The 23905-nt window shown below is 42.5% G+C and overlaps 3 protein-coding genes across 3 annotated transcripts in view; 2 read left to right on the top strand and 1 right to left on the bottom strand.

Moving 5' to 3' along the window:
* Positions 1-23905, bottom strand: part of LOC136176660 (beta-defensin 103A-like) — a 174784-nt gene that overhangs the window by 52799 nt on the left and 98080 nt on the right. The window lies entirely within an intron of this gene.
* On the top strand, positions 480-2647 carry LOC136176360 (beta-defensin 105-like). Its single transcript, XM_065946523.1, has 3 exons — positions 480-796; positions 1137-1178; positions 2360-2647. The coding sequence occupies exons 1-3, from the start codon at positions 727-729 to the stop codon at positions 2485-2487; spliced, it is 240 nt and encodes a 79-aa protein (XP_065802595.1). The 5' UTR covers positions 480-726; the 3' UTR covers positions 2488-2647.
* LOC136176359 (beta-defensin 107A-like) lies at positions 8880-12449 on the top strand. The gene is made up of 2 exons (XM_065946522.1): positions 8880-8949; positions 12310-12449. Exons 1-2 carry the CDS (start codon positions 8880-8882, stop codon positions 12447-12449), a joined length of 210 nt encoding a protein of 69 aa, XP_065802594.1.

Genomic DNA, 23905 nt, shown 5'->3' with positions numbered 1-23905 from the left:
CTTAGTTCCCCAACCAGGGATTGAACCCAGGTTCCCTGCAGTGGAAGCAAGGAGTGCTAACCACCGGACCACCAAGGAAGTCCCAATACTAGTGTTCTTAATGAATTAAAGAGATGCGGTACTTATGACTTTGATCTTCTCAGTGGGGCTTTTACAGGCTCAAGGACTCATATAACTTGGCAAAATGACTGCTACCCCTCCCTTTCTCCTTGGGAAAGTCAGGGACACCACGCCTGAAGGCCAGGGAAGTGATACTCTACGCTTACCGAGCTCTCACAGGGCACCAGGGCTCCTGGGAACATTCCACGTTTTCAACACATTCTTGTCATCATCACACCAGATCCTCAGACCAGCCGGAAGAGGTAGGAGAGTAACTGTGCTCACTCTCAACAACTGTGAGTTGGTCTTTGCTTGACAGATGAGCTCGCTGAGCTGGGAGAGTGAGGTGGGGCTTCCTCCTACTCCCTGCACCAGGACTGAGCTGCCCGGGTCTCTCAGCTCCTAGCCTGGCATCCCTTCTACCAGCCCAGTAGGCATTCCCCCAACACAAGGAGGCCAAGGGCATCACCCTGGTCCTTGATCCTGGGAAACGGAGCATGTAAGTGTGCTTTCTTTATGGATTCACTTCACTGACCAAGAGCACATCGCATTACTTTCAATATAAGGGAGCCTCTCATCTTCTCAAAGGAATCCCAAATCTCCCTTCTGAAGAGTCCTCCCGCAGAGATGGCGCCGAGCAGGAAGGCGTTTTATTTTGTCTTGGCCTTTTTCTTCATGTTGGCTCAATTTCCGTCAGGTAAATGAGAGTAGATGGGGTTTTGACGGGGCAGATCATAAAGCCTGATGATTCTTCTATGTACCACCCTGAAGAGGAGAGACAGCCGCTCCCCACGGCACTTCTCATGGCAATTCTTGAACTGGCAGTAGCATTTTCTAAAAGCAAACTATGATTCCTTTAAAAAAAAGAAAAAAGAAAGAAACTTATTGGATACCAGCAGTTCCAGCCTTCAAAAATAGAATAAAGAGTCAAGCTCTGTGAGCTGGGAAAACTCTTACCAGTGTTGTGTAAAAGTTTTCCCAGTGTTATTTCCCTGCATTGGTTTTCATATTCAAAATGTGCTTTGTTTTGAATTTAGGGTGCCAGGCAGGACTCCAGTATTCCCAGCCACTCTCAGCAGGTAAGATAAATCCCTGTTTTACTTTTAGGAACTCTGGCCTCTCGAACCTCCAGAGACAAGGAAGCCGTGGAAATAGAACTGCCTGACATCCCAGACCAGCTGATATCCATATTAACTCCACCTTTTCTTCCTCTTGTTCCAAGCATCATATCTGGATTTTTCCACTTCACAGAGAGACCTCTTTGTTACTGGTTTGTCCTTTTAGCTTTGGATTTCATGGTTGTTCTCATGAGATCATGGTACTAACTAAACCAAAGTCACAGGACCAAGCTTGTACCAGCCAATTAACACTGCTCTCAGAGCACACTTACCCAACTCTTTAACAGCCTCTGCTCTTAAATCCAGTAAACTGTGTCCCAAATGTATACCAGTGGTCTAAGAAGGGAGTGAGGGAGGTTCAGTGAAAATCCCTCACCACTGCAGATGACCTGTTCATAATGAATAGCCCAGTGATCTTTTTTGTAAACTCACCCAGTATAGGAAAAAAGCATATTATAAACAGAACTGAAAGAAATATTCCTGGGTAACTCTAAACAACATTTAAAAGTGTTCAGACAAAAAAAAAAAAAAGTGTTCAGACAGAATTTCAGAGTGGGAGAGCGACAAAGGCTGCCTCTAGCACTGAGTGCTTACTATGTACCAAGCAAGCTCTTAACAACTTTATGCGCATTATGTCATTTGATCTTCAAAACATCCCTTTGAGGCAGATACTATCATAATCACCATTTTTACAGAAGGTGAGGCTAAACAGTTTAGTGAGGACACATGGCCATTACCTGGCCCAAGCAAAACTGAGCCTGAGTCTTGAAACCACCCTAAAAGATCTTTCAAAACCACAAGATCTCTCTCCCATTTTCATTTTGTAACTTTTGCAGCAGCATCAGGTATGTATTTTTTATAGTTCTGTAACATACATGACACTGTCCAACTGCGCTTATACTTTTGACCCATGCAGTTGTTAAACACATAGAGACAGGGATTGCATCTTCTTCTTGCTTAAACATTAAATTCCCCAACTCTATTCTGAAAAAAGTGGAGGTCTTTGGAGAGAAGTCCAGGCTGTTTCTTGAAAACACTCTTTATAGTCATAAACACAAACCTTCCCTTCTTCTATGGCCTTGGGAACTTCCCCCATTCCTAGAGAGTCACAAGGACAAGTCAGCAGCTCTTTCTTGGTGCAGGTGATACGACTCCCTGTGAGCCGTGCTGGCTCGGTCGGGGCAGATGCAGGAAGATGTGCAGAGAGAACGAGAAGATTGTCGGAAATTGCAAAGTGAACTTTTTCTGTTGCCGACAGAGGATCATGTAAGCCACACCAGCTCTCTTCGGAAATGGGACTGGATGTTCAAGGAAGGTGGAGAGAAGTTATGTAGCTTAACCTAGTCACACAGTGAGTGTGAATTCAGGATCATTCTCATTTCCTTCTCCCTTTGTTTTGTTCCTTTGCTTCTTTTTGAAGATAATCTCTAAAAAGGTTGCCAGTGGGGAAAGAGAAGGCAGGAAAGGGGGAAGTAGGAGTTGGGGGGTTAAGAGGTATGAACTATGTATAAAATAAAGAAGCTATAAGTATATATTGTACAGCACGGGAATAAAAATATTTTATAATACCTTTAAATGTAGTATAATCTATAAAACTTGGAATCTCTATGTTGTACACTTGAAAAAAATGTAATACTGTAAACCAACTATACTTAAATTTAAAAAAAGTCAAGACATGAGTTGGTACCTACCAGCTACTCAACACAGTCAGATACTATTAGTATATATTTATAGAGTCCCTTATAACTTATAAATCTTGCCCATATACTTTTCTCATATGACTCACAAACATCTTATATGGTAGATTTTATTGTCCTCATTTATATTTGAAGAAACTGAAGCCAGGAAGGTTGTCATTTGCTCAAGGTCATAGCTGGAAACGAGCAAAGGGTGTGCAGACCACCACCATGTTCTGTGTATTCATCCTTATGGACTAATTCTAACACAAAATAAATGGACATGGCATCCGCATCACTGTTAATGGAGTTGTAGTTCTGTAACAAATCACTTTTTTCCACATCATTTCTTTTTGTACCAATATATTGTCACTCACTTACTCTAGTGCTTACGGTGTATTTTTATTGACTATCTTTGACATAAAACTATGTACATTTAAGGCATACATATTCATTTGATAAATTTCTATATTATAATATGATTCTGTTGTAGTGATGTCGAGCACCTCTATCACAGGACATACTTATCCTTTCTTTTTACTGTTTGGATAATTAAGTTCTAGTCTCTCAGCAAAACTGTCATCTGTATTCATTATACTGTACATTAGATCGCTATGGTTTATTTACTACCTGTTGCAGGTTGGTGCCCTTAAACAAAATTGACTTCAGCCCTCCACCTCCCATCTCCTGGTAACTACCATTTTACTCTGGGTTTTACATGTTTGGCTTTTTTAGAGTTCACATATAATAGATACAGTCCAGTACTTGTCTTTTTTTGATGATCTCACTTAGCATAATATGTTCAAGGTCCATCTACGTGGCATTAAAATGGCCAACAGGGACTTGAAAAGATGATTAACAGCACTGCTCCTCAGGGAAGTGCAACTTAGACACACACCTCACACCACTCAGCATGGCGATAATTAAGAAGACCCAAGACAACAGGTGTTAGAGAGTGTATGATGTGTATTTTTAAAAAACATCTCACATCTGCTCAGCTAAGGTCCAGGACACCAGTTTTATGTTTCTCTTTTCTTGCGATCCCATGGGCTGTATGTAGCCTGCTAGGCTCCTCTGTCCATGGAATTCTCCAGGCAAGAATACTGGAGTGGGTTGCCATGCCCTCTTCCAGGGGATTGTCCCAACTCAGGAATCGAACCCAGATCTCCAGTATTGCAGGCAGATTCTTTACCTTCTGAGGCACCAAGGAAGCCCTTCTCTTCCTGCCAATGGATGAAATGCTACGAATTAATTTTAAATGTTCAACATGGGCTATGCATAAATGGTTGACTCTATAACTCTGCCTTATGAAAAAATTTGCAGTTCACAAAATAAAGGTCAAAATGATTGGCCCTACTCAAACTTGCTCACTCAGTTTTAATATGTGAATATGTTGCTCCACATTTGAGAGGACCATGGCCTCATTGGTCTTTCTGTGCTCAGATCCACGCCTGTCTTTTTTCCTACTTTGCTCTATATAACCGGCATATTGTCTGCAAAGTAGTCTCTAAGCTTTCTGGGTTTTCTGGCTGGTATCAGTCTATTGCAAGTGCCTGGCAGGAGTGGTGGATAAGAGAACAGGAGAACTCAGGGTTTCCCTCCCTCACTGTCTCTCTTGGTTTCAGCTTCTCAATCCTCGCCTCCCTCAACAGAAGTCCTACTTCAGGCCGAGCTCCCACCATCTCGTCCTTGCTCCTGAGCTCACACCAGAGCCTCTTGTTTTCCCTCCAACCATCTGGCAGAGAGGTACTTCAGCTGTGGCTAATATTAGGGTTGCCTCACTGTTCCCATTCTACAAGTTCAGTTCTTCCAGCACTTTATCACCAGCGGTCTAAATTAAATTATTTCTTCAAGCTTCTGGTGTGGGAACCATTTCATGTCTGACATGAATGTAAACAGATCAGACAACAGAGCCTGACTATTTACATTTGATCAGTTGTTCTCCAGAAGGGATCTAAGACAGAATGCTTGTGGGCCTCTACAGTGTTTCCTTCATTTTCACGGGAAAAAATTCAGGGAAGTGGCAAGTGGAGGATCTGGTCCTAAAAATCTGGGTGAGTCACCATCTGCCAGAGGATGGTCCTTCTCCCCTGATTTCCACAGTGAGCGTGCAGCTGATGACTCACAGAACATCACAAAGCCAGGGTACTCCTTACTCATCCCACACCCCATACTGCTTGACTCCAAAAACTGAAAGTATTCTGGATCCGAACTAATGCTCTTTTACAGAAATCATGTACATGTCTCAGAGTCCTATGGAGTGGTGGACCCATGGCTGTGCCCTGCTATTACCTTAATCATTACCTTAAACAGCATCCAGAGTCAGATGGCTTATGGTCTCAGAGGGCACCTCTCATAAACGCTCATCCATTCACAAATTTCCCTTCTTCCTCTTGCTCTCTCCTCTCTTCCATACTGTGCTCCTTTTAGAACGTCTCTATTCAGTTACCTCTTTTTCCCTGAGACACCCCGTCCTTCCTACAGAATAATATAGTCTCAGCTCACACTAGCTTCTTGTTACTTGAAAAGTCAGCCCTTTCAGATGTCAAGCAGATGCCTCAGATAAGTGTCCGTTGATTCCTCAGTAAATTATGGAGATCTCTGATTATTGGTTTCGGCTGAATCTTCTGAAGAGGAAGGTTCTAGGTGATGGATGGGGCAGAGAGAAGTGGCAAGGAATAGAGACCCTGGGGCTGACTCTCTCCTACAGTGTCCCCACTTGAGTTGGTCTACAAAATGCTCCTGGTTAGCAAGGATTGAACTCCATCAATTCTGAAGCTGTAGCTTTTGTAGGCCTTATGCTAAATGGCTATTACCCTTTCCTGGTTCTGGGTTCCACCTCAAAGCCCTCTCACAATAACTGCAAGGAAACGATGGTGCTGCAGAGCAAGACGGATCAGTTTGGCTCAAATTCCCAAAAGGCAGAGGACAAAACACTAAGTATCATTAACTTCCACATTCCTGACTGAGGTGCTAAACTGCAAAGGTAAGGAGAGTATAGAGGCGGACCTCAAAGTATGTTCGGAAACCCTTAGCCTTGTACCTACCTGAGGGTATAAAAGAAAATTAGAGAAGGCAGGGGCAGGCTTTCTCTGTGGTGCTGTGACTGTGACTTCGCTCAGCCTCTCACGGGGAAAGGTGAGGAAAATATCACGTTCACATCAATGCTTAAGAGACTGAATTCAAGGAAGGCTACCTGGAGAACTAGACACGTCACCCCCTAGTGCTCACGCCTGAAAAGAGCTGTGGCTGGGGCCACCTCTGACGGTAGGACAAGAACAGAACACGCTGAGGAGCTGCCCTCAGGATATTGGGCAGAGACATGGGTGTGATTCTCGTGGACCACAGAGAGGAAAAGGGTGAGGACAGATATACCATGCATGCAGTCACCAAAAGAGAGCTCTAATGGTTCTACTAAAAGCAGACAAAACAGACTCGAAGACAAACCGGCTACTAGAGACAAAAGAACATTTTTATAAAAAGTAAACCCCAGGAGACCTCATCTATGACCCAGCCTATCCAACAACAGCAAAACATAGATTCTCTCGAGTTCACATGAAGTATTCTCGAGGACTGGCCATATGTTAGGCATAAAACATCCTCAATAAAGAGTTGAAATCATAGAAAATATGCTCTCCAACCATAAGGGAATAACAGAAGCACACTTAGGAAAGTCGCAAATGTGTTAAAATTAAACCACAGCCCCCCCCAAATAAATAATGAGCCAAAGAAAAAAAATCATAAGAAAAATTAGAAAATATTTCAAGGTGAATGAAAATGTAAACAAAAAACAAAAAACACAAAACTTACGGGATGCAGCTAAACCAATGCTTAGTGGAAAAAAAATTATAGTTTCAAATGCCTATATTTAGAAAGAAGAAAGATATCAAATCAATAAACTTATTTTCTACCTTTAGAAACTAAAAATGAAGCACCAACTAAACCTTTTTTTGAGTATTTGGAGCTCATCCTGTACTTTGGAGTGAAAAGATGCCCTTTCAAAGTCATCTTTTGATTAATAATAACATCCCTATTTTATGTAAGTAGTTGAATGTTTAGGCATACAGTTGTTAATAACATTTTCTATTATTTTGCTGGTAATGGCAGTCGTGTGTGTAGTCTTTTGACCTCTACTCAGCAACAGAAGGCAAGTTCAGGCTGGGAACACTTCTTTATCGAGAAATAAAAAGCCCACACAGCTGGTATTGGGCTTGTAACCGTGCATGGGAATACCTGCCCTCTTTCAAGCCTCCAGAATGCTCTTATTTTCTTATTCTTTTTGAGCACACTGCTGGTAGGATCTTATTTCCTCAACCAGACACTGAACCCACGTCCTCTGCATTGAAAGAGTGGACCACTGAACCACCAGGGAACTCCCCAGCTGCAAGTAACTTTGATTCTGTCCTTCTGTCTGTCCTAAGTTTAGCAAGGTGGCAGATTATTTTTATGTATTTACTTTTGGAGCTTTAACTGCTTCATGCCACATTGCAATCAAAGAACTCATTCCATTTTGGTCCATTTTTCCAAGTTTGACTTTTCTCCAAAACATGTCTGTGTTTATTGTAACTTTCATATCCTTCAGGTAGGTTGTTTTTTCCCTCCAGACTTTCACTTGTTATCAATGGAAACGATCATCTGTTAGGAGCTCATTTCAGTTTATTAGAAATGGAACTCATTTGATTTTTTTCACGTTTCTTCCTTTATAAATTGGGCTTCCTGATAGCTCAGTCAATGAAGAATCCACCTGCAATGCAGGAGACCCCAGTTTGATTCCTGGGTCGGGAAGATCCACTGGAGAAGGGATAGGCTACCCACTCCAGTATTCTTGGGATTCCCTTGTGGCTCAGCTGGTAGAGAATCTGCCTGCAATGTGGGAGACCCAGCTTCAATCCATGGGTTGGGAAGATCCCCTGAACAAGGGAATGGCTACCCACTCCAGTATTCTGGCTGAGAGAATTCCATGGACTGTATAGATCATGGGAACTCCAAAGAGTTGGACACTACTTTCACAATTTCACTTTCCTTTAATTGCTCTTTCATGTCTTTAGTCCATTTCTCTATAGAAATGTTTATTCTTCCCTTAATGTTTTATAAAACCCTTTATATCTCATTTCATTTCAAATCTTTTGGACAACGCCCTTACTTAAAACCCTTTGATGACTTTCCTTTGATTTTAGGATAAAACTCAAATTTCTTAGTAACATACAAATACACATGGTATTTACTGTTCAATACATATTTGCTGAATGAATACTATTCCCATAAAATATAAACTATGGGCATATGTAATACTAACATTATTACCCTTAATAATAATATTTTACATGTGTAAAAACTTTGAACATTTCATGACAGTTCTCGTACTGATTGCTTGATTATTCATGGGTTCCTCTAACCAGCCAGCTAATAACCAATAAGTCAAATATACATATTTTGAACACCTATTGTTAAAAACACTGTTGTAAGGAATGAATGGGAAGAAAGAAGATGAGAAGAAAGTTATTTTCCCTTATGGAGTTTATAATACAAATGAGGAGATAGATTTTTTTTCATAGAGTGTAATTTGTAAAAGATATATACCAGGTGCCAATCAATAATGGCTGAGTGAATCTTACAAAAGCAAACTGCATGTAAAATCTTAGATACGGATGAAAGGAGTGGTAGTTATGGACGCTATGGAAGTGGTAGGACTTGAGAAGGGGTTTAGGGAACATAGGAGAAATCTAAACAGAGATGTAGAAGACAGCGTTCCAGGTAGGAAGACAGAAGATAAGGTACTCTCTCCTAAGGGTTTACTTAGGTAAAACCTGACCCAGCAGCCCACATATTATTCAGTGGAGCATGGAAAATAGTTCACTGTTAATGAACACTACAAACCAAAATTGACGTCCCACTGTTTCAGAGCTGTAGAACTTGTTTTAATCAATTTCCCTCGATAAAGCAGCTAGATTCCTGCCACTGTATCTCCTTCATCCTCTCTCCACTGATGCCTGGAGCCATGAAAACCTTCTTCTTAATGTTTGCTGCCATGATTCTTCTTGCTCAGATTTTCTCAGGTAAGTGGGAAATCTTTATTGATGTAAGGATGACAGTCTTTTCAGGATCTATCTTTTGAGAAGAAAGCTCAGCTTTCAGAAGAGTACATGACTCAGCCCTATGTCCTGAAAACGTCCCAGAACAAACCAGTTACAGGAAATCTTTTCCTAAACTTAGACACAAATCAATGTGGCCACACTGATCCAGGCCACCTTCAACCAGAAGAGTATCTCGTTAATTTCCCTAAAAGCTCTACAAAGGGGTTCAGAGTTCTCTTTATGTTTAAATCTCTTTCCTCCTATAATCTTTGACCTAACTGCAAAGTATGACAAAGTGATTGCTTTAAAATGAGAGAAAATGTTAGAGACAAACTCCAAGAGAACTTGTTAATTTAGAGAAATATAGCCTCTGTAGCCTAAGAGAAACAAAACTTATGATGGTCCTTAGTCTATTTTTTCAAGTCTAACTAACTGGTGCAAATCTCCTAATTCTAGATTACCTTGGACCTTTTTTCTGGCTCTTACACACTGATGGAAAATTATATCCTTTAAAGCACTAACACCTTGATTAGTTTTCTTTGAAGCCCTTGGGTCCTTAGAAATGGGTTCTTTTTACTCAATACAGCCAAGACGTCATCCCTAATCAACTTTTATGTTCATTCCCTTCTCAACCATCCTTCAGTCCTTCTGTTATGAAGCCTTTCCTCATGGGGTTCTCCATATATCATACAGCATCCTATCTATTTCTTCTTCACGGTTTCTGAATTGCTACACTTACTCCACAATCTGGCCTCAGTACCTGTAGTTTTTTGTTGTCCAGTTGCTCAGTCCTGTCTGACTCTTTGCAACCCCATGAACTGCAGCATGCCAAGCTCCCCTGTTCTAACATCTACTGAATGTGTGTTACCACTAATGAGAAATCGTTTTAGGGACTGCAACAGAAGGAGGTAAAGTGGAGGTGAACATTAGAATGTGGCCTTTGCTCTAAATTTACTTACTGTTTATTAGTCTATTATTTCTGTGTTGGTCAAAAATAGGTTGCCCATAATATCAAATAAGCATGCAATAAGTTTAGAATGCAAATATATCACAAATAACTATGATACAAAACAGTGCTCACAAGTGCCATGAAGAAGAAAAGTAAAAGAGAAGCCACAGAAGCAGAAGTTTGTTTCCAACTGGGGGGAACAGGAAAGGCTTCCTAGAAGTTCGCTGTTTGCATTGCATTTTTGAAAATTTGGAAAACCCGCAGGACTAGAAATAAAGAACAGAGCTGAGGAACATTGCCCTCATGTTTCAAAGCATCTCTTGTAAAGTCAGTTTCTTAACTTCGGCCTCTTTCTTGGGGTGCCAGGGGTGGGGATGGGGGTCGGGGTGAAGTCAGACAATGGATCCAGGCTAAGGAAACAAGTTTTAAGCTGTCCTCTCCATCTCCTTCCATCCAGACTCCAGCTGATTCGAATCAACTCTAGAAGATGTGTAAGAGCTTCTTGTTTCCAAAACTCAGCTCAGACATGCCTGCTTCTCAATAAGGAGCAGTCTAGGGCCACCACCACAACAACAATCACACAGAATCTCAGCATTGCAAGTGGGTTTAATGATTAATAAAAGAGGTGATGAACATAGACTATAATGCCAACAGATCTGAGGCCGATCTCAGCTCCAGTCCTCATAAGATTTATGAACTCTGTGCTTCAATTTATTTCCTATAAATGGAAAAAATAATAACAATAGGGCTTTTTTTTTCAAGATTAAGACATTTTATTGTATTAATTAGAGTAGAGGCTAACTGGTTTTAATTAAAAAGAAAAAAACAAAAAATAAACCCTTAAACTAGAGTAATAGAAAAAAGGGAGTTTATTTCTCTCTCATGTAAAAGTTCCAAAATAGGTAGAGTGGGTTGGGAAGAAGGCTCTTCTCCATCAGGTAAGCCATGCTGGGACCAGGGAGGAAGGTCAATCTTGCCATCCTAAACAGATGACTATGTCACTGATTCTAAGATGTTCTAAAAGGAAGGAATAAAGATTGAGTAAAAGATTACACAGAAACAGCTCGTATCACTCCAGTCCTATTTCATTGGTCAAACTCATTCACGAGGCCAGATGGAAATAGAAAACCAGAAACAGTAGTCTTTAGCTAAGGATCTGAAAAGTAAAAGTGACAGTGAAGTCGCTCAGTCGTGTCTGACTCTTTGCGATCCCATGGACTGTAGCCCACGGAATTTTCCAGGCAAGAGTACTGGAGTGGGTTGCCATTTGCTTCTCCAGGGGATCTTCCCTGAGCAGCCAGGTAAAACTCAGGGGTTCTACTACTTACTAACAGATGGAAGGTGAAAATGACTTCTTGGGGACAGTCTCTATATACACTGCTTAAAGGTACCAGGCGCACTTGATGGAGTTAACTATTATTATTGTTCAGTTCTCATTGTTCTTATCATTATTATTGTTATTCTTTGCCCCAATTCAATGTAAACATATGACACATCAATTGACTGCTCTGGTGCTTGATAATTTTCAGTGATCTATAACTCACAATACCCTGAGTTCAACTTTGGACTACTGAAAATGTTTCCCTTTACTCTGAGCAGAAATCTAAGTTCTGGGCATTTTTTTTCCCCATTGGTTAGTCCTACCTTGGGCATCAACAAGCTTTCAACATGGTAATGTCTGAGATGCGTGACAGCTAATATGCACACATCCCTCCCAGAGTTGCTTTGCAAGCATATAAGGTCCTTTTGAGAATAACTGTCAGCTCTTTCAATTATTTTTCCAGAGAATATTTTTTTGATCATTCCTCTCTTAAAACATTTTACTCTTTTCAGCTTAGTCTCTTTGTTCTGAATGAGCACACATTGCCTCAGCTGCCCTAAGGTTGCTGGTAAAGACATTATTCCGTTGATGGTATTTATGGAGCAAGCTAGTGCATTATGTTTCTTTCAATCTTTATACCAAAAGTGTGAAATTCCACAACCATATGCCAAAGTACCAATTTGCCTATAATGTAAATAGCACAAGCTTTATCTTTGTTATTTATCAGAGACTATTATTTTGGAGACAAGAAAAAAAACCACTTCTTAGAAAAGATTGTTCATTGGAATTCAAAAGTATATCGTCTCCCCCCAGGAAGAAACATTCTGTTTGTATCCGTCCAATAAAGACAATAGCAGAGGGAACTCTTTTTTATTTTTCCTAATTGAATACAATGGAAGGACACTGTACATACTGAACCAGAGATGTGAGTTCAGACACAGCTGTTTAGGTCACATCTGCTTTATCTGATAGCTAGATTCACACTCCGAATCTCCTTGGAATTCGGGTGACAGGGAATTCTAAGCATTAAGTACTAGGTAACTAAAGACTAATTGCTTCCTTTGCTTTCTAGCCCCAAGAAGCCTTCAAAGACAGATACGCTGTCTGAAAATGGATGGTCGCTGTGAAGTTGAATGCCTCTCCTTTGAAGATAAGATTGGGGGCTGCAGAGCTGAACTGACACCATTTTGCTGCAGAAAAAAGAGTCAATAATTAAAAGCTAAGCAGCAGCTACAGAAATGAAAGAGGAGAAGACACTCTGGCTTTGATCTCAGTGCAGCAAACCTCTCTGGATCTTTTCTCCTTGACGTCCACATCGGGATTCTCTGAAGTTGTCAGTCCAGTCTCTGATGCTGCAGGAAATACCCTTTCTAGGCGGCAAGCTTCTGGGGAGGAGTTGGGGGCGGGGAAGGAAGCTCTCTGTGTTGTTTGCTTTGCATCCCCCTTCCTCACGTAGGGGCTGTTAGTTACTTTATTGATGGATAAAGTGAGTAAACTAATTAATAAAAGAGGTAGAATGGAAAGGTTGAAGAGCAAGTCAATGAATTGGGTTCCAAGGTTATACTCCTGGCTTCTACCAGACATGTGACCTGGGGCTGTCTCCACTGAGATTCTGCTATTTGCAATGTGAGGAGACTCAACTCTGTGGTAAATGGACCCCTTGCTGGACACCAACTGTGACCTCCCCAGCAGCACCCCTGACACATCCTCCTCCTCTCTCTCCTTTATACAGAGGAATTATTTAGAATGTCTCCTGTTCCCTGTCTGATCTAGAACATTGAGTTCCCTAAAGATTTGGACCTCATCCAAATTTAAGCTGGCCAGACTGAGTAGCATCCTCTTTCTGGCCACTTGCAGTGAGGGCTGATTAAATCATGGTCTATTCAAGCAGTCAGCTCCCTAGAGGTTATCTAATTCAACACCCTCATTATAGGTGAAGCAGTCCAAGTTCAAGATCACACAGTTACAGACTTAGTTACTCCTCTAGTCAGACTTCTCATTTCGTCTTGTGTTCTCAGCACGTCCGTAGAAAACTGCTGGATGAGCACAGAACAAGGTCAACACTAAAGATGGAACAGTTTTTAGCAGCTCAAATGAGAAGTTAGATTGAACAAAAAGTTGAAAGCAGCTGCAAAAAAAAAAAAAGTGGGCACTTTCCAGAATCTCTCCTGGGATCCTTGCTCTTTGGAGCAAATTGAGGCTTGCCTTTATCCTGTTTTGCCAAAATATGGAGTCCCAGATTTCAAGCAGAGCAAAACCTATCTCATAGGCCATTTTCATCCTAGAAGACTGACATCATACCCCTTCAAAGCAGAAGAAGGCAAAATCCCTCAGCTCTGCTCTAGAGAATTCCCTCATCTCCTGGGTTAAGCTTGCTTCCTATGAAAGATATATTAATACATAGGAGAGAAAGTGGTAAAACAAACTTTCCTGGGGCAAGACAATTTGTAAAAGGCTTTGAGAAATAAACTTTTTTTGGACAATATTCTGGTATTATCACTTATCTTTATGGCTCATTTCTGAAAACTGCAACAGGTTGAGGACGTGACCTGTAGGAATCAGAGGAATGGTCTCCGGTTCTGGCTTTCCCAGCAGTGCCTGATCAACAGGCTCGGATAAAACTAACTGCCTTTGAGAATCTAAATTTACCTAGACTTTGTCTCTCCCTTCTCTCCTTTTCTCTTTTCTCCCTTTCCTCACCAAATGACTTGAAAGGTACTATATGTTTTCTGTCACCCTAGTTGCTTCCTAATCTATAGAAACATCTTCAGCCTTCATCACACCATTGGGACTTGTCTACTGAGACTTGTCTACTGAGACAAGTGACCTCTTAGACGCCTCTTAGTCACTCTTCTCTTCATAAAGATACCAGGGTCAGGAGTTTCCTGATGACCTAGCGGTTGGGACTTTGGGGCTTTTAGTGCTGTGGTCCATGTTCAAGACCTTGTTCAGGAACCAAAATCCCACAAGCTGCACAGTGTGGCCAAAAAAAAAAAAAAAAAAAGATGCCAGAGTCAACTCCAAAGATCTCTGATCATCATTCATCCTTGTGACCTGGAGGTAGGAACTCTGTCCTCTGGTTTTTAGTCTCTGTGCCCTTTCGACCTGTCAGGCCCTGTGCAACCAGTTACCTGCAGTAGATCCACTCTGTTTCCAATATTCAGTATGGTTTCAGCTTACCTGAGTGAAGCCTGTCTAAGAAAAACTCTACACTATGTTTCCAACTTGAACTTCTTGCTGAAGTTTATTGGTGAAAATTGCTCAGTTGTTTCCAACTCTTTGTGACCCCATGTACTATACAGTCCATGGAATTCTCCAGGTCAGAATACTGGAGTGGGTAGCCTTTCCCTTCTCCGGGGGATCTTCCCAACCCAGGGATCGAACCCAGGTCTCCCGCACTGCAGGAGGATTTTCTACCAGCTGAGCCACAAGGGTTAGGTCTTCTCTAAATGGATTTCTGATAGATACCTCAAAAGTAACTTACCTTTATTTCAATAGGTTACTTTCTGTCCAAAACTGATCTTCATTTAATATGCTAGATCTTAGTCAATATTGTTACCCTTTACTCAGACACTCAGGTGAAAAATGACTTCCTCAGGAAAGCTTTCTTTGCCTCATAAATCACACAATTCACTCATTACATCAATATACATAAATTGCTCATTAGAATCTTTGCAGTTACAATGGCAAATTGTAATTATCATCCTCCCTTCTCTCTCCTCACTGACATTGTTGGGCGTTCAGAGCTGCACCATCTTCAGTCTCTATATTCTATCAAACTAGTGAATTCTCACTGTCAGTTACCTAAGGTTTACTTATACATTTGGGTTTGGGCTTTGTGTGGAATAAGAAATAGTTTCACCTTTTCATGCTGCACGTGTGTGCATGAACAAACACACACACACACACACACACACATACACACACACACACACCATGTGAGTTGTTCAATCATAGAAACTGGTATTAGATTCATACTCAGTTTTATAGGAATACTTGGAACACTATAATAGCAGAGCTAGAAGTAGCCTTCATCTTAGTCAATGTTTCCAGAACCAAGTTGATTCTAATCACATAGAATATGTATAAAATCAGAGCTCTGTGCCCACTCTAATGCTTCATACTAGGAAATCCTCAGCAAACAAAATGAATTTTTAAAACAAGTTTTCTATCCAAGTCTCCTGTCCTGTAACATCTGAAACTGATAAACAGAGGAGCATCTGAGATACACTGTGGTCACTGCTCTTGCCCCTTACCTCCAGGGAGTCCCAGAATCAAGAGGCACAACTCAGATCTGAAGTCTGGGCTTTGTACGCACTGCTACTTCACTGCCGTGCACTTCTTCATTTGGAAAGGAGATGCTGAATGGAAATGAACAAATGGCTCACCTTCCTGCTCAGCTTGAGGGGTGGAAGTGCCATTTTAGTTGTCAAGACAGACCCATGTCCAGCAAACTAACATACGAGGTGGTAAGTTCCACGAGCTGATGGGAGCCCCAGGGGAGCTCAGAACCGGAGAGGAGGCACTGACTAGTTCCTGGAGTCTCGAGAGGGTTCACAGAAAAGAGGCCCAGTCACTCTTTAAAACCATGGGTTCCTCAAACTAGCCTAAGTCACTTTAACTAAAACAGAAGGACAGCTGTTGGTAATCTTCCATTCTATTGTCAATATAAGCGTAGCTTATGTTCCCATTTGACAATCATTTCCATTCAAACTGCCTATTCCCATCACTGAAGAACGGAGCAAGCAGCGTAACCAGGACTCCCTGACCTCCCTGGAAGACCATTCTGCTCTCATGGGACCTCCATGACCCTGGATATCCCTGACAAAGTATTAAATGTCCTCATTATCCAAACAAAGACATCCCACTGGCCCTAGTGTGCTGCTGAGGGACATCACGCCATCTGCTCACGCACAGGAACTTCTGTTGTTCTCCTCTGCTGCTTTATTCTTTCTTGAACCACATCTCCCCAGGTAACAGAACAAACTTATAAAAGCACAGGAAGGGACTTCCCTGGTGGCTCAGTGGTGGAGAGTCCATCTGCTAATGCAGGAGACGCAGGTTCGATTCCTGGTCCGGGAGGATCTCACACGCTGCAGAGCGGCTGAGCCTGTGCACCACAACTCCTGAACCTACACTCTGGAGGGGGGACCGCAACTCCTGAGCCCATGAGCCAGGACTATGAAGTCCGCGTGCCCTAGAGCCCGTGCTCTGCAACAAGAGAAGCCACCGCAATAAGTCCAAGCACCGCAATGAAGAGTGGCCCCCACTCACCGCGGCCTGAGAAGAGCCCTCAAAGCAATGAAGACCCAGCACAGCCAAAATAAACAAATAAATAATTAAAAAAAAACAAACCTGGTTAAGTTTAGAGAACATGAGAGCTCGAGAGAATCCTGTACCCAAGACAAAATTCCCAGGACCTACACATAGAGAAGGAGCCTCATGGAAAGTCACCTGACCTTGGAATCATCGCTTCTGATCATATGAACCATATACCAGGTCAGGTGAAGGCTGACATAGGTGAAGTGGCTGTCAGAGGCTCTGCAGGGCTCTGGAACTATCTCTGTTCCCTCAGTGAAAACGAACAGGATCAGGGACTTCCCTGAAGGTCCAGTAGCTAAGACTCCATGATGCCATTGCAGGGGGCCTGGGTTCAATCCCTGCTCTGGGAACTTTTTAAGTGGGATCTTTTTAAGCAACTTAAAAAAAGATCCCGCATGTCGCAACTAAAAGCTGGTGCAGCCAACTAAGTATTTTTTAAAAATACAGAAAATGAATAGGACCAGAGTCATAGAAAATGGGACATTTTCCTAATAATTCTTTTGTCTCTAAAACTCCTCTGCTCAAGTTCTCCAAGAGTTAGTGGCTCTAAAATGCTGGCAAGAGAGAGCCATGACAAAGTCCTGTAGACCCAGGCAAAGGGAAGCAACAGGGCCCTACTTGGAAGGATCACTATGAGTTTAAGTAAACTGACCAAGGACTAAACATCTTTAGAGCTTGACTCTGTCCCGGTGGCCTTATTCCAGACCTTGGTTCTCGATCTTCCCTTTCAAGCCCTGCTCTTCTAAAATAGAAGTTACACACAGAAATTCAAGGTGACCCCGAAATTGAGCATGCCTGTCTACTTTCGGGGGCGGGGGGACCAGGAACTAAAGGCATGAACCATCCTGCCTGGACACGCCTTACAGCAAGTTCACCAATGCCTTGGGCCTGGTTGATTTCTTATGCCAGCAGGCTGCCTGCATTTGCTTTAAGGCATAATTTCCTGTGTGAAAAACTAAGAGTCCAGGTCTAAAATACCCCACAAGGACTAGGTGTGAGTACCTAGTCATTTACTCTGAGGAGTCTGTGCTCTAATCGCCCATCCCCTTGGGTTTGTTATTATCATTACATTAATGTCACTGTGACCAGCACCCTATCATTGCTGTTGTTTTCATCACTATATTTACTATGAGTCTTATGATGGATTATTTCCATAGTGGTCATTGTATAACATCAAATACACTTTCTCTGTTCAGGAGGAGGGTCCCATTCACTAGAGACCACTACAGATATTTCCCCCAAATTCAGACATGTACACCAAGGCTTTACCACTCGGTATCCTCTCGTGAGACTAGCCCCCTGAAATGTTCCTTGTCCACCACTGAGGTACCCTGTTGGTGGGGGGTTTAGTGGAGGACATCCCTAGGTTGGCTGAGCCTCTAGGATGTGAGCAAGTTCCCTCCAAGGATGAGCACTGTCTTGCGCAGGCCTGGAAGACCCAGCAAGCCTCCTTCGTTCTGCAGAGCCACCCCAAACGTCTAACTCCACCAGGGGGTCCTGGCACTGTTCTTGCCATCCTGAAAAGGCTGAAAATTATGTTACCGACTGCCTGAGAATCCTGAGATTTTCTACTGTAGCTCAGGACCCAGGATCATTGTTGCCAAAAGCAGAGGCACAAGGTGGAGTCCTGGGCTCACCTGAGCCTCTGCACATGTTCACTGTCCTCTTATTGGCTCAAGAAATGCCTGTGCTGCACTGCAAGGCATGGAGATGGGGCTATGCCAGCCTGAGGCACTGCACAATTTTCTGTCCTCCAAGAAGCCTATGAAATGCTTGTGCAGGCCAGTGACACCCCTGCTGGTCAGAAGCACCATGCACAACTCTTGTCTACACCTTCTCTAATAGAATGCAAACCCAGGTGTCTGGATTTCTGCAGGTCTGGGCAGAACAGATGGCAGAAGGTCAGCCAGGAGGTGCTGGCTGCAGTATGGTGTGGGGTTTAATGGATGCTTATGGATGGTGTAATATCATTCAAACCAAGTGTGTATGTGTCTGTGTGTGTGTGTGTGTGTGTGTGTGTGTGTGTGTTAAGGCAGATATATAGAAAGAAAATCCTGGATACCAAAATTTCCACAAGTTGACCTTCTATCTGTTGGATTTACTGTAAGCTTTTTCCTTTACAGCTCCTATGCATATATACTATTTGCACCTTACCTAAGATTCTGCAAAATTTAGGAAATCACTTCAAAGTCTAAAATCAATTTTATTTAATCAACTTAAAAATCTTTCAATTAAAAACTGAAAGATGGGGACTTCCCTGGTGATCCAGTGCTTAAGAATCCACCTGCCAATGCAGGTGAAACAGGGTCCATCCCTGGTCCCAGGGAATTCATGCTACAGGGAAAGTAAGCAAGCCGGAGCACAACTACTGAGCCCGGCATGCCTTAGAGCCAAAGCTCTGCAACAGAAGAAGGCATTCCCATAAAAAGCCCGCACGCCGCAACTAGAGCAGGCCCTGCTCACCACAATACAGAAAGTCAATTCCGAGCAACAAAGACCCGATGCGGCCAAAACTAACAAAAAAAAATTTTTTTAAATGAAAGATGTCATAAATGGCATCTTACTTAGGACATTTTAGGCAACCTTGATTTCTTAAGGTTGCCAAACAAATTAGCACAAACTTGGTGATTCAGAAGGAGAGAAATGTATTCTCTCACAGTCCAGGGCCTCTCAGGGGACCAGGGCTGTTTTGCTAGGCCGCTCAGAGGAATATGAGAAGTACTATTTCAAACATGGCAAAATAGAATAGTGGATTTTGGATATGTATTCAAACTGGGGTGAAATCTTAAGGAAAAAAAAAAGAAGTCTTACAAAGAAAAGTAAAACATGTCACAAGACATATACTGTTAAAAATCTTAACATTTTGGTTATCATAGGTCACTGTAAATTTGTGTTTGTTTTGCCAAAAGTTTTCACTTTCATCTCAGGTTCAAAGAATTTGTTAACAAAATAACCCACTCATCATATACAAATATCAATTCAATAATTATTAATATTAATTCATATTAATTAATGAGTATTAATAATTAATTAATGTTACCTAATGAATATTGCCCAAAGAAAGGCAATGCCAAAGAATGCTCAAACTACCACACAATTGCAGTTATCTCACACGCTAGTAAAGTAATGCTCAAAATTCTCCAAGCCAGGCTTCAGCAATACGTGAACCATGAATTTCCAGATGTTCAAGCTGGTTGTGTGGATCACAATAAACTGTGGAATATTCTGAAAGAGATGGGAATATCAGACCACCTGACCCGCCTCTTGAGAAACCTGTATGCAGGTCAGGAAGCAACAGTTAGAACTGGACATGGAACAACAGACTGGTTCCAAATAGGAAAAGGAGTACATCAAGGCTATATACTGTCACCCTGCTTATTTAACTTATATGCAGAGTACATCATGAGAAACACTGGGCTGGAAGAAGCATAAGTTGGAATCAAGATTGCTGGGAGAAATATCAATAACCTCAGATATGCAGATGATACCACCCTTATGGCAGAAAGTGAAGAAGAACTAAAGAATCTCTTGATGAAAGTGAAAGAGGCAAGTGAAAAAGTTGGCTTAAAGCTCAACATTCAGAAAACTAAGATCATGGCATCTGGTCCCGTCACTTCATGGCAAATAGATGGGGAAACAGTGGAAATAGTGTCAGACTTTATTTTTGGGGGCTCCAAAATCACTGCAGATGGTGATTGCAGCCATGAAATTAAAAGATGCTTACTCCTAGGAAGGAAAGTTATGACCAACTTAGTTAGATAGCATATTAAAAAGCAGAGACATTACCCTGCCAACAAAGGTCCATCTAGTCAAGCCTATGGTTTTTCTAGTGGTCATGTATGGATGTGAGAGTTGGACTGTGAAGAAAGCTGAGCACTGAAGAATTGATGCTTTCGAACTGTGGTGTTGGAGAAGACTCTTGAGAGTCCCTTGGACTGCAAGGAGATCCAACCAGTCCATCCTAAAGGAGATCAGTCCTGGGTGTTCATTGGAAGGACTGATGCTGAAGCTGAAACTCCAGTACTCTGGCCACCTCATGCGAAGAGTTGACTCATTGGAAAAGACCCTGATGCTGGGAGGGATTGGGGGCAGGAGGAGAAGGGGATGACAGAAGATGAGATGGTTGGATGGCATCACTGACTTGATGGACATAAGTTTGGGTAAACTCCAGGAGTTGGTGATGGACAGGGAGGCCTGGTGTGCTGCGATTCATGGGGTCGCAAAGAGTCGGACACAACTGAGCGACTGAACTGAACTGAATGAATATTAATTCAACCACTAACATTAAATTGGGTTTCGACCAACATTCAGACTTAATCAGTGCTGGGGAGTACCATGGCACAGCACATCTGGAGTCCCAACTGGGAAAAGGTCCCAGGCAGCACGTCCACTCCATGGGTGAGACCTAAAAGACTGCAGTTCAGGTTCCCGCTTATAATCCCAGGAGGGTCACAAACTGATATCATCATCAATCTGTGCAGCTCTCAGTTCAGTTCAGTTCAGTTGCTCAGTCATGTACAACTCTTTATGACCCCATGGACTGCACTCCGCCAGGCCTCCCTGCCCATTACCAACTCCCGGAGTTTACTCAAACTCATGTCTATTGAGTCGGTGATGCCATCCAACCATCTTATCCTCTGTCGTCCCCTTCTTCTCCCACCTTCAATCCTTCCCAGCATCAGAGTCTTTTCAAATGAGTCAGATCTTTGCATCAGTGGTCAAAGTATTGGAGCTTCAGCTTCAACATCAGTCCTTCCAATGCATATTCAGGATTGATTTCCTTTAGGATGGACTGGTTGGATCTCCTTGCTGTTCAAGGAGTCTCAAGAGTCTTCTCCAACACCACAGCTCAAAAGCATTAATTCTTCGGCACTCAGCTTTCTTTATTGCCCAACTCTCACATCCACACATGACTACTGGAAACACAATAGCCTTGACCAGATGGACCTTTGTTGGCAAAGTAACGTCTCTGTTTTTCAATATACTGTCTAGGATGGTCATAACTTTTCCTCCAAGGAGCAAGTATCTTTTAATTTCATGACTGCAGTCACCATCTGCAGTGATTTTGGAGCCTAAAAAAATAGTCTGCCGCTGTTTCCACTGTTTCCCCATCTATTTCCCATGAAGTAATGGGACTGGATGCCATGATCTTAGTTTTCTGAATGTTGAACTTTAAGCTAATTTTTTACTCTCCTCTTTCACTTTCATCAAGAGGCTCTTTAGTTCTTCTTCACTTTCTGCCATAACGGTGGAGTCATCTGCATATCTGAGGTTATTGATATTTCTCCTGGCAATCTTGATTCCAACTTGTGCTTTCTCTAGCCCAGTGTTTCTCATGATGTACTCTGCACATAAACAGGGTGCAGGTTAAATAAACAGGGTGACAATATACAGCCTTGACGTACTCCTTTTCCTATTTGGAACCAGTCTGTTGTTCCACATTCAGTTCTAACTGTTGTTTCCTGACCCGAATACAAAGTTCTCACGAGGTAGGTGAGGTGGTCTGGTATTCCCATCTCTTTCAGAATTTTCCACAGTTTATTGTGATCCACACAATCAAAGGCATTGGCATATTCAATAAAGCAAAAATAGATGTTTTTCTGGAACTCTCTTGCTTTTTCGATGATCCAGCAGATGTTGGCAATTTGATCTCTGGTTCCTCTGCCTTTTCTAAAACCAGCTTGAACATATGGAAGTTCACAGTTCACGTATTGTTGAAGTCTGGCTTGGAGAATTTTGAGCCTTAATTTACTAGCGTATGAGATGAGTGCAATTGTCAGGTAGTTTGAGCATTCTCTGGCAGTGTAGCTCTGGTTTCATGTTAATGCTGTTTGTTTTGTTGTGTAAAACTTGGAATGTAGTTAAGCCTGAGGCTTGGTTGGCCAGGCCTCTTCCAGGGTCTCAACAATCTCAAGATTTCTCTCCCATTTTATCTATGGTGCTGCATGTCTTGCACTCATAGCAGGCAGTCACTCATAGTCGCTCCCAGGGCAGTGTCCAGGCAGGTTGGAAGCAAGGTCAGAGACCTGCTCTGCTTTGCCTCTGAAGCCTAAACAAGACTATTCATTTAACCTAACAAACAGGTCTTTAGATATTTAAGATATTTTCAGAAGCTGATTTCATGATCCCAACCCTTGCATCTCTTCATATCTAGAAAAGCACTAAATCCCTTCATGATCACATCAGCTCCACCTGACTAGCAGAAAACCTCTTGTAAAATGAGTGTTTAATGGTATTGAGGAGAAGGGGATGACAGAGGATGAGATGATTGGATGGCATCACCGACTCAATGGACATGAGTTTGAGCAAGCTCCGGGAGTTGGTGATGGACAGGGAAGCCTGGTGTGCTGCAGTCCATAGGGATGCAGAGAGTTGGACATGATTGAGCAACTGAACTGAACTGAAATAATTATATTGAGCTCCCCCTTCACCAAAATCTTATGTATTGACCTTCCTCACTGCCTCTTTGGAGCAGTCTCTCAGAGCTCCCTGAGGTGCTGCCTCCCAGGCTGCAGTCCTCGTTTTGCCCCAAATAAAACTTAACTCACAGCTCTCAAGTTGAGCGTCTTTTCAGTCGACACGGTCCAAATCTGAACACAGGAGAATACAGATGTCCCAGCTTGAAAACAAAAAGGCAGAGAGAGCAAGTTCCCTCTTGTTCAGCCTTTTGCTCCATTCAGACTTTCAAAGGCTTGGATGAGTTCTCCCTCCCCAGCCCTGGGAGGGCTTCTTTCACTTTACTAACACAGATCTCCATCTTACCCAGAAACACCCTTGAGACACACCCACAACAACATTTAACCAAATATCGGGGTACCCTCTGGCCCGAGAATGGTGGTGGTTTAGTCGCTAAGTCGTGACCGACTCTTGCAATCCCGTGGACTGTAGCCTGCCAGGCTCCTCTGTCCATGGGATTCTCCAGGCAAGGATACTGAAATGGGTTGCCATTTCCTTCTTCAGGGGATCTTCCCGACCCAGGAATTGAACCTGGGTCTCCTGCATTGCAGACAGATGATTTACCAACTAAGCTATGAGGGAAGCCTGGCCCGAGGCAGGCAACTGTTTTAATAAGAAAGGGAACTTACTTGTGAGGCTTGTCTTGGGCAGCTACAAAGTGAGTAGATCTCCACACCAGTCTCCCAGAAGCTTAAGCATTTAGAGAGGCCTTAATGGAGCCTCAGTCACACACACCATCCAGATGGTCTCAACACCACATTGCTCTCAAAGCTGCCTCCTAGAAATGACCCTAGTGAGGGAACAGAGCAGAATATACATTTCAAAGACAGGGGAGGGGATGAGGGAACTCTAATTGCCTGGGTCCAGTTCTTGAGTCGACCAGTGGTTCC

The sequence above is a fragment of the Muntiacus reevesi genome, chromosome 10, assembly GCF_963930625.1.
Source record: "Muntiacus reevesi chromosome 10, mMunRee1.1, whole genome shotgun sequence".
Taxonomy (NCBI): Eukaryota; Metazoa; Chordata; class Mammalia; order Artiodactyla; family Cervidae; genus Muntiacus; species Muntiacus reevesi.
The sequence above is the reverse complement of the archived record's forward strand: the minus strand, read 5'-3'. Positions and strand labels throughout refer to the sequence as shown.

Bases quoted from the DNA above. Each gene is read 5' to 3' on its own strand.
- LOC136176359 (XM_065946522.1), top strand. From the start codon at position 8,880: ATGCCTGGAGCCATGAAAACCTTCTTCTTAATGTTTGCTGCCATGATT. The intron at 8,950-12,309 runs GTAAGTGGGAAA...TTTGCTTTCTAG, and splicing joins TCTTGCTCAGATTTTCTCAG to CCCCAAGAAGCCTTCAAAGA.
- LOC136176360 (XM_065946523.1), top strand. From the start codon at position 727: ATGGCGCCGAGCAGGAAGGCGTTTTATTTTGTCTTGGCCTTTTTCTTC. The intron at 797-1,136 runs GTAAATGAGAGT...TTTTGAATTTAG, and splicing joins GTTGGCTCAATTTCCGTCAG to GGTGCCAGGCAGGACTCCAG. The intron at 1,179-2,359 runs GTAAGATAAATC...TTCTTGGTGCAG, and splicing joins TTCCCAGCCACTCTCAGCAG to GTGATACGACTCCCTGTGAG.